General features: G+C 46.8%; 1 protein-coding gene across 2 annotated transcripts in view; it reads left to right on the top strand.

Annotated features, from left to right (window-relative positions):
- The window catches only part of PUF60 (poly(U) binding splicing factor 60), a 269,830-nt gene extending 266,614 nt beyond the window's left edge, over nt 1-3,216 (top strand). For both annotated transcript variants that reach the window (XM_069220967.1, XM_069220966.1), the window contains one exon: nt 886-3,216. In XM_069220967.1, the coding sequence (XP_069077068.1) occupies nt 886-1,185 (300 nt within the window). In that variant the 3' untranslated portion in view covers nt 1,186-3,216. The remainder of the gene's footprint in view (nt 1-885) is intronic.
- The last annotated feature ends 10,963 nt before the right edge of the window (nt 3,217-14,179 follow it).

Below are 14,179 nucleotides of genomic sequence, written 5' to 3'. Positions count from 1 at the left end.
TGGCGGGCTATGCACAACATGTGAATCTTCAGCGACTGACGCCACGAACAGATGTACACTGGGTAAGTGACATTTTCATTTAACTTGCGTACATTGAATTGAGATTAAGGGAGAACTTGCTCCTGAGGTTCTTCGTTTCATCAGAGTGGGAGTAGGTTGGGGTGCTGAGCAGCAGTGCTTTATAGCGGAGTCCGGGTTTGTAGATACTTCATGCCAATAGAGGATACCAGTTTAGAGAGGGCACAATTAGTTTGTCGTCAGTTTGTTTCTTACTGGAGATTATTCGAGCTGCAGAATGACAACTTTTAATGGTGTGAGTTTGGATTTGGGTAGGTTATAGTAAGGATTTGATGTACTTGATTCTGAACATGATTAAAACTTGTACCAGATTTTTTTATTTTTTCAGATTTAGGACGTGCTGGTTTCTGAATATTCTGAGATGACGATTTGCACTCCTGAAGTAGTTGTAAGGAGGGACTCTAGTTTGAGTTGAGAGTTAGGTAAAACTAAGAGCAACTTAAGTTTTCATTTCATGAGTCATTCTAGGTGACATTGGGTTTCTGTTCCTTTTCTTGTTCCTTGCTGTATGCAGTCGTCAGGGTTTAGGTGTTGATTCATGTGCTTACTGGTTTACAGGTCTCGTCTACTCTTTTTCTGCTACATTTTTCTTTTCCACACTGACTTACCACTGCTACTGTTGGCATCATACCTTCAGGTGCATTATACTGTGGATTAAGGTTATGTACAGCTCAATAAATATAGATGAATAGAAACACTTTCCACCAAATAAAGTTGTGATCCGTCTTAATAGTTGCTTCGTAAGTGTTGATCATAGACTGAAATTTAGCACTTAGTGGTACTTTATTTTCTTCTCTTTTTTTTCAGTCCACCGTAATGGTGCTCAGAAACATGGTGGACCCAAGGGACATAGACGATGACCTGGAAGGAGAGGTGACAGAAGAGTGCGGCAAATTTGGAGCAGTGAACCGGGTTATCATTTACCAGGAGAAGCAAGGGGAAGAGGAAGATGCTGAAATCATTGTGAAGATCTTTGTTGAATTTTCAATGGTCTCTGAAACCCATAAAGCCATCAATGCATTGAACGGCCGCTGGTTCGCCGGCAGGAAGGTGGTAGCGGAGGTGTATGACCAAGAGAGGTTCGATAACAGTGATCTCTCGGCGTGAACAGACTTTTAACTTATCTTCATCTTTTTTTTTTTTTTCAACATTGTAGAAATATGTGAGTAAAGTTTTTCCAGTATGTCTTATGAAAGCGGCTTCATTCAGTGTTGTGTGTGAATGGGCGAGTGCATGACTGGGTGAGTGGGAATACTTTTTTTTTTTTTTTTATAAAGTAATGGGAACACGGTCCTGGCTGCCTTTGCAGCCAAAGTGAACCTTTATGAGCCTATTTGTTTTCACACCACACTCTAGTATGCCAGGTCTGGAGTTCCTCAACATGGATAGGGATGCTAGTAGCTCATGTGATCTCCACACAGTTTGTCAGTGCTTGGTAAAGTTTTACAGTCCTACACCCAATTGCTTACGTTATTAGCGTTACTGATGTACTGGGTGCTTTTGGTGCACAGTACAAACTGCTGCTGTCATTTGTTTCCTAGTGGATAGGGGTTTTATTTGCCCTTATCTCCTGTTATTGTGACCCAAAAATGCATCCTTGTATGACCTCTCATAATTGCATAATTTTAATAAATATAATCCCTTAAATGCCCACACATTTGTAAATCCCCATCTCTGCCTGAGAGAGACATCCAGATGGATCATGCAATTACTTCCCTTGTCAGTATGGGATGTAGAAATGTTGACCATTGACTTTTTTTTTTTTTTTTACCCCTTTTTTTCTGAATATTTACCTTGTGTGTCAAAGCATACCTTGTTCTCAGCCTATGACCTGCACTCCATACTGCTAATAAACTAGTAGGCAAGGCCAAATTTGGCTAAAATTTGTAACCACCTTCTACGAATTCCAGTTTTAGCAATACTGTGTGGCGAATCTCAGTGCCTCAGGTGGCCATGCTGTGAGATCCGCAATACAAAAGGTAGAGCTGTTGAGAAGAGAAAAGCAAGTCTAGTCTAACACATTGTGTTTTATTGCTCCTTTTGAGGCAGTGTCACTGAGAGGGTCTAAGCCATGCAAGTGGTGAGGCTACATTTCTATTATTGGCTTTGACCTCGTGGTCTGTACAATCTATGGGGTAACAAAGTAGTCTGCCAAATTAAAATAGGTTTATCCCTCAGAAGGCCGTATAAACTCATATTAAGAATTATCAGTTTTCTCCTAGTTTGACCTTTGTGTCATTCAGAAATCTTTAAATAGTCACTTTATGAAAGCACACAGAAGGATATACTGATTTGCGAGTAGGATATATACATATATAGCATCCCATTTATTGTTCATTCCCTTTAGTTTTTCAAGGAATTGTTCAGTGGTTTGCATTAATTCAAGAGTGTATTAATATCTACTTCAAGTTTTGTGCTTCAGTAAAATCAGATTTTGAGTGTTAAGTTTTGATCTGAAGAATATTTTGATTTCCAAAAGGTTACACTAAAATAGCACAGTTCGGTGGTTCAGCATCTCCAGAAACATCCCATTTGTAGAGGCATTCCTGACCGCATTCCAAGGATCTAACTTATTTTCTCCTTTTCTAACAACAATTAACATATTGTTTGCATAATATTATTGCAACATAAGAGGTGAATGTTTTACAGCATTTATTTATAAACCATGAAATATACTGGAGTCTGCTGATTAGGCAATTTCATAGCATCTTCATGGACAATACCTTGTCTTATGTTACCTGTAGCACTCAAGCGTTTGGAGCATTCACTATCAACGCAGCAAAAAAAATGACCTAAACACTGAAGAGCTGGGAAATAGCTTTTAAAGATGAAATGAATTGAATTATTGTATATAACCTCCTTCAAATTACACCCACAGAAGTACATGCAAATATGAACTGTAACTTAGATGAAGTAGAAGGAATGTACAAGTACTAAGCACCAGATAACCCCATCCCATGCATTGAGTATATGCTGAGCCAGCGGCTGGTGTGCTATAGGCGATGTGTTGGTGGTTCGGACATTTCGAACCTGATTACTTGTTGTCCAGTTTGGTGGTGACTAGAGCACTCGTGATGGAAAAATTTTCCTCTCATTGAAAGGTTTTATTTTTCTTGTTTAATAAATCGTGAAACTGGATTAAGTTCTTGTTTGTGCTTTTTTTTGTTGTTGCTTTTTTTTTTAAATTACCTTTCCAGCAGTGGCAGCCAATGCAATTGAAAAGTAGTGGGGTGGGTGGCGGGAGGGGGTTAATAATTAAAAATTTAAAATGTACCTGGTGCTGCTGGCCACCTCGCACTCCTCTTCCTAGTCCCAGCAGCATCAGAGGATCCCTGTGCTGCTCTCGTGCTATTACCAAGCATGAGAGCAGCGAGGGATTGGCCTGAGCGTGCTGGTTTACAGTGAGTCTGTCCTGTTTCTCCAACCCGGCTGTCAAATACAGCTGGGTTGGTGAAACTGAAGTGCGCATGTCTGTTTGGCTGGCCTAAGACGCCGGGCCAAACTGACATGCGCACTTTAGTGCTGTCCACTCCACTCCACTCTTCCTTCCCCACCTCCCATGGCCCAGCCCTGCCCTGCACATGCTGGCTCAGCCAGCAGCTGAAAAGCTGGCTCTGAGCCAGTGGGGGTGACGCTCTTCCGCCACTGAGGAGGAGCCGTGGCTGCATTCCAGTAACAGATTTCACCACTGAAGCTCCTACCCCTTTATTCCACAACATCAGACACTACTACCACCACCTTCTCGGTCACAACAGTCTTTTCTCTCAGACCACATGGATTCAGATAGGATCTACATCACCAAGACACTGTGATCCAGGTATGGGGATGATCATTGGGAAGATTATTATGTGGACCCCTAGGTTGCTGACCCAGAGCCTTATCCTGTCCAGGCCTCCACACACCCCTCATGACACCACTGCATATTACTCTGTTAAAAGGGTGGCGCAACACCTTGTTAGGCTCCGTGTTTTGACAAGTAAAATACCTCTTGGTCTTCGAAAGTCTCAAAACAGAAGTTATGTTCAGTACTTGCCAATGCTAAAAAGCATGACCAAGTGCAGGACTAAAAACTTCAAAGACCAAGTCAAGGTAAGTGCCTCAACCCAGGCAACAAGTGGTGTGCTGCCTCCAGACAAGGAGCACAAGACGGTTGACACGGCCGGGAAACAAGTAGCTATAAGGGTAGTCACTCAGTGGAGCATTGCTAACTCTGTTGGACTGCTTTCTAGATGAAACTTCTCACTGGAGGTGTATCACAAGTGGGTGCAAGAACTTGTCCCAGAGGTAAAGATTTCAAACTTATAATATTTAGTATGTCCTGGACCCTACTAACACTGAACCAAGTGTGGCATCACAGTAGGAGTCTGGTATTTATCTCCATGGAGGCAGTGTGTCTGGAGCCTTGAAGGTGGCAGGATCAGCGTTACAAGGTCGCAGTAGTCGTCTTTGCTACTTAGTTGCAGTTTTGCAGGCTTCCAGTGCGGTCAGCAGTCGATTCCTTGGCAGAAGGTGAAGAGAGATGCAGAGGAACTCTGATGAGCTCTTGCATTCTGTAGGAAGTTGGCTCTGTATGCACTATTTCAAAGTAAGGAATAGTATGCACAGAGTCCAAGGGTTCCCCTTAGAGGTAAGATAGTGGCAAAAAGAGATAATACTAATGCTCTATTTTGTGGTAGTGTGGTCGAGCAGTAGGCTTATCCAAGGAGTAGTGTTAAGCATTTGTTGTACATACACATAGACAATAAATGAGGTACACACACTCAGAGACAAATCCAGCCAATAGGTTTTTATATAGAAAAATATCTTTTCTTAGTTTATTTTAAGAACCACAGGTTCAAATTCTACATGTAATATCTCATTCGAAAGGTATTGCAGGTAAGTACTTTAGGAACTTCAAGTCATCAAAATTGCATGTATACTTTTCAAGTTATTCACAAATAGCTGTTTTAAAAGTGGACACTTAGTGCAATTTTCACAGTTCCTAGGGGAGGTAAGTATTTGTTAGGTTAACCAGGTAAGTAAGACACTTACAGGGCTTAGTTCTTGGTCCAAGGTAGCCCACCGTTGGGGGTTCAGAGCAACCCCAAAGTCACCACACCAGCAGCTCAGGGCCGGTCAGGTGCAGAGTTCAAAGTGGTGCCCAAAACACATAGGCTAGAATGGAGAGAAGGGGGTGCCCCGGTTCCGGTCTGCTTGCAGGTAAGTACCCGCGTCTTCGGAGGGCAGACCAGGGGGGTTTTGTAGGGCACCGGGGGGGACACAAGCCCACACAGAAATTTCACCCTCAGCAGCGCGGGGGCGGCCGGGTGCAGTGTAGAAACAAGCGTCGGGTTTGTAATGGAAGTCAATGGGAGATCTAGGGATCTCTTCAGCGCTGCAGGCAGACAAGGGGGGGGTTCCTCGGGGAAACCTCCACTTGGTCAAGGGAGAGGGACTCCTGGGGGTCACTCCTCCAGTGAAAGTCCGGTCCTTCAGGTCCTGGGGGCTGCGGGTGCAGGGTCTCTCCCAGGTGTCGGGACTTAGGATTCAAAGAGTCGCGGTCAGGGGAAGCCTCGGGATTCCCTCTGCAGGCGGCGCTGTGGGGGCTCAGGGGGGACAGGTTTTTGTACTCACAGTCTTAGAGTAGTCCTGGGGTCCCTCCTGAGGAGTTGGATCGCCACCAGCCGAGTCGGGGTCGCCGGGTGCAGTGTTGCAAGTCTCACGCTTCTTGCGGGGAGCTTGCAGGGTTCTTTAAAGCTGCTGGAAACAAAGTTGCAGCTTTTCTTGGAGCAGGTCCGCTGTCCTCGGGAGTTTCTTGTCTTTTCGAAGCAGGGACAGTCCTCAGAGGATGTCGAGGTCGCTGGTCCCTTTGGAAGGCGTCGCTGGAGCAGGATCTTTGGAAGGCAGGAGACAGGCCGGTGAGTTTCTGGAGCCAAGGCAGTTGTCGTCTTCTGGTCTTCCGCTGCAGGGGTTTTCAGCTGGGCAGTCCTTCTTGTAGTTGCAGGAATCTAATGTTCGATGGCATCTGTCGCTGTAGATACGCATGTTGTGCAATAGCTCGCCATCTGGTGTTGGGCCGGAGTGTTACAAGTTGTTTTTCTTCGAAGAAGTCTTTCGAGTCACGGGACCGAGTGACTCCTCCTTTTGTCTCCATTGCGCATGGGCGTCGACTCCATCCTCGATTGTTTTTTTTCCGCCATCGGGTTCGGACGTGTTCCTGTCGCTCCGAGTTTCGGAACAGAAAAAATAGTTAATTTCGGAAGATTTTCGTCGGTATTGTTGCGTTCGGGATCGGCGTACTTACATTCAACACCGCATCGAAGATCGAAGAGCTCCGGTGCCCTTCGGGGTAGTTTTTCGATCCCCCGTCGGGGCCTGGTCGGCCCGACCGCGTGCTGAAGAACGCCGATGGAACGGACCCCGTTCCGTTTCTGCCCCAAATGCCACAATAAATACCCCTACACAGACCAACACTTGGTCTGCAACCTGTGCCTGTCACCTGAGCACAGCGAAGACACCTGCGAGGCCTGTCGTGCGTTCCGGTCCCGAAAAACACTCCGAGACCGTCGAGCCAGAAGACTTCAAATGGCGTCCGCACCGACAGCCCGACGGGAGTTCGAGGAACAGGAAGAGGAAGGTACCTTCTCGATCCAAGACTCAGACTCCGAAGGATTCGACGATACACAAACCGTGAGTAAGACGTCGAAAACCACACAAAGAAACATTTACAAGGCCCAGGGGACGCCACTGCCACCAGGCCATGGCTCAACCCATAAAATCGGTGACCGACCGTCGGCACCGAAAAAGGCCCAAACGGTGCCGAGATCGTCCGACTCCGGTCGAGACACCGGCACGCAGCCTTCTCGGGACCGAGAAAGTGCTGGAGACAAGCCTCGACACCGAGATGCCGGTGTGGACACGGCTCGACGCCGAGACAGCGGCACCGAAACAGATCGACGCCGAGAGGTTTCGGCCCCGAAAAGGAAAAAAGTCACCTCGGAGCCGAAAAAACACGCAGACAAAGTTTCGATGCCGAAACAAACTGCAAGCTACCCAGCTTCAGGCTCTTATACAGAAGAGCACTCGCTAACCTCCCAAATGCAGAAGCATAGGTTTGAGGAAGAGCTACAAGCAACTGATGCGGACCATACGCAAAAGCGTATCTTCATTCAGCAGGGGACAGGGAAAATAAGCACCCTTCCCCCCATTAGGAGAAAGAGAAGGTTGGAGTTCCAGACGGAACAAGCACCACAACCAAAAGTGGTGAAAAGAGTTACACCACCACCCTCTCCTCCGCCCGTGATTAACGTTTCACCAGCACAAACGCCATCACACTCCCCAGCTCACACCACCATGAGCCAGGGTGACCAAGACCAGGACGCATGGGACCTATACGACGCCCCAGTGTCAGATAACAGCCCAGAGGCATACCCTACAAAACCATCTCCACCAGAAGACAGCACCGCGTACTCTCAGGTGGTGGCTAGAGCAGCACAATTTCACAACGTAAGCCTCCACTCAGAACAGGTCGAGGATGATTTCTTGTTCAACACACTCTCCTCCACCCACAGCTCCTACCAAAGCCTGCCTATGCTCCCTGGTATGCTCCGGCACGCAAAAGACATATTTAAGGACCCGGTCAAAAGTAGGGCAATCACACCAAGGGTGGAAAAAAAGTATAAGCCGCCTCCTACGGACCCGGCTTTCATCACAACACAGCTGCCACCAGACTCTGTTGTTGTAGGAGCAGCTAGAAAAAGGGCCAACTCTCACACATCTGGAGATGCACCACCCCCAGATAAAGAAAGCCGCAAGTTTGATGCAGCTGGTAAGAGAGTCGCAGCACAAGCTGCAAACCAGTGGCGCATCGCGAACTCCCAGGCACTACTTGCGCGCTATGACAGAGCCCACTGGGACGAGATGCAACATCTCATTGAACATCTGCCCAAAGACTTCCAAAATAGGGCAAAACAATTGGTTGAGGAGGGACAGGCCATCTCCAACAACCAGATCCGCTCCTCCATGGACGCTGCAGATACAGCTGCACGGACAATTAATACATCAATAACTATCAGAAGGCATGCATGGCTCCGAACGTCTGGATTTAAACCAGAGATTCAACAAGCAGTTCTCAATATGCCTTTTAATGAAAAAGAACTGTTCGGTCCAGAAGTGGACACAGCAATTGAGAAACTCAAAAAAGATACGGACACTGCCAAAGCCATGGGCGCACTCTACTCCCCGCAGAGCAGAGGGAATTACAGCTCATTCCGTAAAACGCCCTTTCGAGGGGGGTTTCGGGGTCAAAGCACACAAGCCAGCACCTCACAAGCCACACCGTCCAGTTACCAAGGACAGTATAGAGGAGGTTTTCGGGGACAATATAGAGGAGGGCAATTCCCTAGAAATAGAGGAAGATTCCAAAGCCCCAAAACCCCTACTACTAAACAGTGACTCACATGTCACTCACCCCCTCCACACAACACCAGTGGGGGGACGAATAGGTCATTATTACAGAGCATGGGAGAAAATCACTACAGACACTTGGGTTCTAGCAATTATCCAACATGGTTACTGCATAGAATTTCTACAGTTCCCTCCAAACATACCACCAAAAGCACAAAATTTAACAACACACCATTCCAATCTCCTAGAGATAGAAGTGCAGGCACTATTGCAAAAGAATGCAATCGAATTAGTGCCAAACACACAAATAAACACAGGAGTTTACTCACTGTACTTTCTGATACCAAAGAAGGACAAAACACTGAGACCAATCCTAGACCTCAGAGTAGTCAACACTTTCATCAAATCAGACCACTTCCACATGGTCACACTACAAGAAGTATTGCCATTGCTAAAGCTGCACGACTACATGGCAACTTTAGACCTCAAGGATGCTTATTTCCATATACCAATACACACATCGCACAGGAAATACCTAAGGTTTGTATTCAAAGGAATACATTACCAATTCAAGGTACTGCCTTTCGGATTAACAACCGCACCAAGAGTCTTTACCAAATGTCTAGCGGTAGTCGCTGCACACATCAGAAGACAGCAAATACATGTGTTCCCATATCTAGACGACTGGCTAATCAAGGCCCATTCGTTAATAGAGTGCTCAAATCACACGAATCATATCATACAAACCCTCTTCAAACTAGGGTTCACCGTCAATTTCACAAAATCCAAAATTCTGCCACGCAAGGTACAACAATACCTGGGAGCCATAATAGACACATCAAAAGGAGTAGCCACTCCAAGTCCACAAAGAATTCAAAATTTCAACACCCTCATACAACGCATGTATCCAACACAAAAGATACAAGCAAAGATGGTATTACAACTCCTAGGCATGATGTCATCATGCATAGCCATTGTCCCAAACGCAAGACTGCACATGAGGCCCTTGCAACAATGCCTAGCATCACAGTGGTCTCAAGCACAGGGTCACCTTCTAGATCTGGTGTTAATAGACCGCCAAACTTACCTCTCGCTTCTGTGGTGGAACAACATAAATTTAAACAAGGGGCGGCCTTTCCAAGACCCAGTGCCACAATACGTAATAACAACAGATGCTTCCATGACAGGGTGGGGAGCACACCTCGATCAACACAGCATACAAGGACAATGGAACGTACATCAAACAAAACTGCATATCAATCACCTAGAACTTCTTGCAGTTTTTCAAGCACTAAAAGCTTTCCAACCAATAATAGTTCACAAATACATTCTCGTCAAAACAGACAACATGACAACAATGTATTATCTAAACAAGCAGGGAGGGACGCACTCCACGCAGTTAAGCCTGTTAGCACAAAAAATTTGGCATTGGGCAATTCACAACCAAATTCGCCTAATTGCACAGTTTATACCAGGGATACAAAATCAACTCGCAGACAATCTCTCTCGAGATCACCAACAGGTCCACGAATGGGAAATTCACCCCCAAATACTGAACACTTATTTCAAACTCTGGGGAACACCTCAGATAGACTTGTTTGCGACAAGGGAGAACGCAAAATGCCAAAACTTCGCATCCAGATACCCACACAAACAATCCCAAGGCAATGCCCTATGGATGAACTGGTCAGGGATATTTGCTTACGCTTTTCCTCCTCTCCCTCTCCTTCCTTACCTGGTAAACAAACTCAGTCAAAGCAAACTCAAACTCATATTGATAGCACCAACTTGGGCAAGGCAACCCTGGTACACAACGCTGCTAGACCTATCAGTGGTACCCTGCATCAAATTGCCCAACAGGCCAGATCTGTTGACACAGCACAACCAAAAGATCAGACACCCAGATCCAGCATCGCTGAATCTAGCAATCTGGCTCCTGAAATCCTAGAATTCGGGCACTTACAACTTACCCAAGAATGTATGGAAGTCATAAAACAAGCAAGAAGGCCATCCACCAGGCACTGCTATGCAAGTAAATGGAAGAGGTTTGTTTGCTACTGCCATATTAATCAAATACAACCATTACACACAACTCCAGAACATGTAGTGGGTTACTTGCTTCACTTACAAAAATCTAACCTAGCTTTCTCTTCCATTAAGATTCACCTTGCAGCAATATCTGCATACCTGCAGACTACCTATTCAACTTCCCTATATAAAATACCAGTCATTAAAGCATTCATGGAGGGCCTTAGGAGAATTATACCACCAAGAACACTACCTGTTCCTTCATGGAACCTAAATGTTGTCCTAACTACACTTATGGGTCCACCTTTTGAACCCATGCACTCCTGCGACATACAGTTCCTAACCTGGAAGGTGGCATTTCTCATCGCCATTACTTCCCTGAGAAGAGTAAGCGAGATTCAGGCGTTTACTATACAGGAACCTTTTATACAACTACACAAAAATAAAGTCGTCCTAAGGACCAATCCTCAATTTTTGCCAAAGGTTATTTCACCGTTCCATCTAAATCAAACAGTGGAACTTCCGGTGTTCTTTCCACAGCCAGATACCGTAGCTGAAAGGGCACTACATACATTAGATGTCAAAAGAGCATTAATGTATTACATTGACAGAACAAAGAACATCAGAAAGACTAAACAACTCTTTATTGCATTTCAAAAACCTCATGCAGGAAACCCAATTTCAAAACAAGGTATAGCCAGATGGATAGTTAAATGCATCCAAATCTGCTACCTTAAAGCTAAACGACAGCTGCCCATTACACCAAGGGCACACTCAACCAGAAAGAAAGGTGCTACCATGGCCTTTCTAGGAAACATCCCAATGCAAGAAATATGTAAGGCAGCCACATGGTCTACGCCTCACACATTCACCAAGCACTACTGTGTAGACGTGTTATCCGCACAACAAGCCACAGTAGGTCAAGCTGTATTAAGGACATTATTTCAGACTACTTCCACTCCTACAGGCTGATCCACCGCTTTTGGGGAAATAACTGCTTACTAGTCTATTGCACAACATGCGTATCTACAGCGACAGATGCCATCGAACTGAAAATGTCACTTACCCAGTGTACATCTGTTCGTGGCATCAGTCGCAGTAGATTCGCATGTGCCCACCCGCCTCCCCGGGAGCCTGTAGCAGTTTGGAAGTTACCTTCAATTATTTATATATGTATCATCTCAACCTTAAATAAGTGCATACTTAGTCACTCCATTGCATGGGCACTATTACTACAATTCAACTCCTACCTCACCCTCTGCGGGGAAAAACAATCGAGGATGGAGTCGACGCCCATGCGCAATGGAGACAAAAGGAGGAGTCACTCGGTCCCGTGACTCGAAAGACTTCTTCGAAGAAAAACAACTTGTAACACTCCGGCCCAACACCAGATGGCGAGCTATTGCACAACATGCGAATCTACTGCGACTGATGCCACGAACAGATGTACACTGGGTAAGTGACATTTTCATTTCTAGGGTTCAGGGTAGCCCTTAAATACTAAATTTAAGGGCGTGTTTAGGTCTGGGGGGTTAGTAGCCAATGGCTACTAGCCCTGAGGGTGGGTACACCCTCTTTGTGCCTCCTCCCAAGGGGAGGGGGTCACAATCCTAACCCTATTGGGGGAATCCTCCATCTGCAAGATGGAGGATTTCTAAAAGTTAGTCACTTCAGCTCAGGACACCTTAGGGGCTGTCCTGACTGGCCAGTGACTCCTCCTTGTTGCTTTCTTTGTTCCCTCCAGCCTTGCCGCCAAAAGTGGGGGCCGTGGCCGGAGGGGGCGGGCAACTCCACTAAGCTGGAGTGCCCTGCTGGGCTGTGACAAAGGGGTGAGCCTTTGAGGCTCACCGCCAGGTGTCACAGCTCCTGCCTGGGGGAGGTGTTAGCATCTCCACCCAGTGCAGGCTTTGTTACTGGCCTCAGAGTGACAAAGGCACTCTCCCCATGGGGCCAGCAACATGTCTCTGGTGTGGCAGGCTGCTGGAATTAGTCAGCCTACACAGACAGTCGGTTAAGTTTCAGGGGGCACCTCTAAGGTGCCCTCTGTGGTGTATTTTACAATAAAATGTACACTGGCATCAGTGTGCATTTATTGTGCTGAGAAGTTTGATACCAAACTTCCCAGTTTTCAGTGTAGCCATTATGGTGCTGTGGAGTTCGTGTTTGACAGACTCCCAGACCATATACTCTTATGGCTACCCTGCACTTACAATGTCTAAGGTTTTGTTTAGACACTGTAGGGGTACCATGCTCATGCACTGGTACCCTCACCTATGGTATAGTGCACCCTGCCTTAGGGCTGTAAGGCCTGCTAGAGGGGTGTCTTACCTATACTGCATAGGCAGTGAGAGGCTGGCATGGCACCCTGAGGGGAGTGCCATGTCGACTTACTCGTTTTGTCCTCACTAGCACACACAAGCTGGCAAGCAGTGTGTCTGTGCTGAGTGAGAGGTCTCTAGGGTGGCATAAGACATGCTGCAGCCCTTAGAGACCTTCCTTGGCATCAGGGCCCTTGGTACTAGAAGTACCAGTTACAAGGGACTTATCTGGATGCCAGGGTCTGCCAATTGTGGATACAAAAGTACAGGTTAGGGAAAGAACACTGGTGCTGGGGCCTGGTTAGCAGGCCTCAGCACACTTTCAATTGTAAACATAGCATCAGCAAAGGCAAAAAGTCAGGGGGCAACCATGCCAAGGAGGCATTTCCTTACACATTCGTTATCTAAGGAATTCCCCAAAGCAGAGACCCTAAATTGCCAGAAAAGAAGGTTTGGCTACTTAGGAGAGAGGATAGGCTAGCAACACCTGAAGGAGCCTATCAGAAGGAGTCTCTGACGTCACCTGCTGGCACTGGCCACTCAGAGCAGTCCAGTGTGCCAGCAGCACCTCCGTTTCCAAGATGGCAGAGGTCTGGAGCACACTGGAGGAGCTCTGGGCGCCTCCCAGGGGAGGTGCAGGTCAGGGGAGTGGTCACTCCCCTTTCCTTTGTCCAGTTTCGCGCCAGAGCAGGGCTGAGGGATCCCTGAACCGGTGCAGACTGGCTTATGCAGAGATGGGCACCATCTGTGCCCATCAAAGCATTTCCAGAGGCTGGGGGAGGCTACTCCTCCCCAGCCCGACACCTTTTTCCAAAGGGAGAGGGTGTAACACCCTCTCTCTGAGGAAGTCCTTTGTTCTGCCTTCCTGGGCCAAGCCTGGCTGGATCCCAAGAGGGCAGAAACCTGTCTGAGGGGTTGGCAGCAGCTGCAGTGAAACCCTGGGAAAGGTAGTTTGGCAGTACCCGGGTCTGTGCTAGAGACCCGGGGAATCATGGGATTGTCTCCCCAATACCAGGATGGCATTGGGGGGGGGGGGGCAATTCCATGATCTTACACATGTTACATGGCCATGTTCGGAGTTACCATTGTGAAGCTATACATAGGTAGTGACCTATGTATAGTGCACGCGTGTAATGGTGTCCCCGCACTCACAAAGTCCGGGGAATTTGCCCTGAACAATGTGGGGGCACCTTGGCTAGTGCCAGGGTGCCCTCACACTAAGTATCTTAGCACCCAACCTTTACCAGGTAAAGGTTAGACATATAGGTCACTTATAAGTTACTTAAGTGCAGTGGTAAATGGCTGTGAAATAACATGGACGTTATTTCACTCAGGCTGCAGTGCCAGGCCTGTGTAAGAATTGTCAGAGC

This window comes from Pleurodeles waltl, chromosome 2_2 (assembly GCF_031143425.1).
Source record: "Pleurodeles waltl isolate 20211129_DDA chromosome 2_2, aPleWal1.hap1.20221129, whole genome shotgun sequence".
Lineage (NCBI taxonomy): Eukaryota > Metazoa > Chordata > Amphibia > Caudata > Salamandridae > Pleurodeles > Pleurodeles waltl.
The sequence above is the reverse complement of the archived record's forward strand: the minus strand, read 5'-3'. Positions and strand labels throughout refer to the sequence as shown.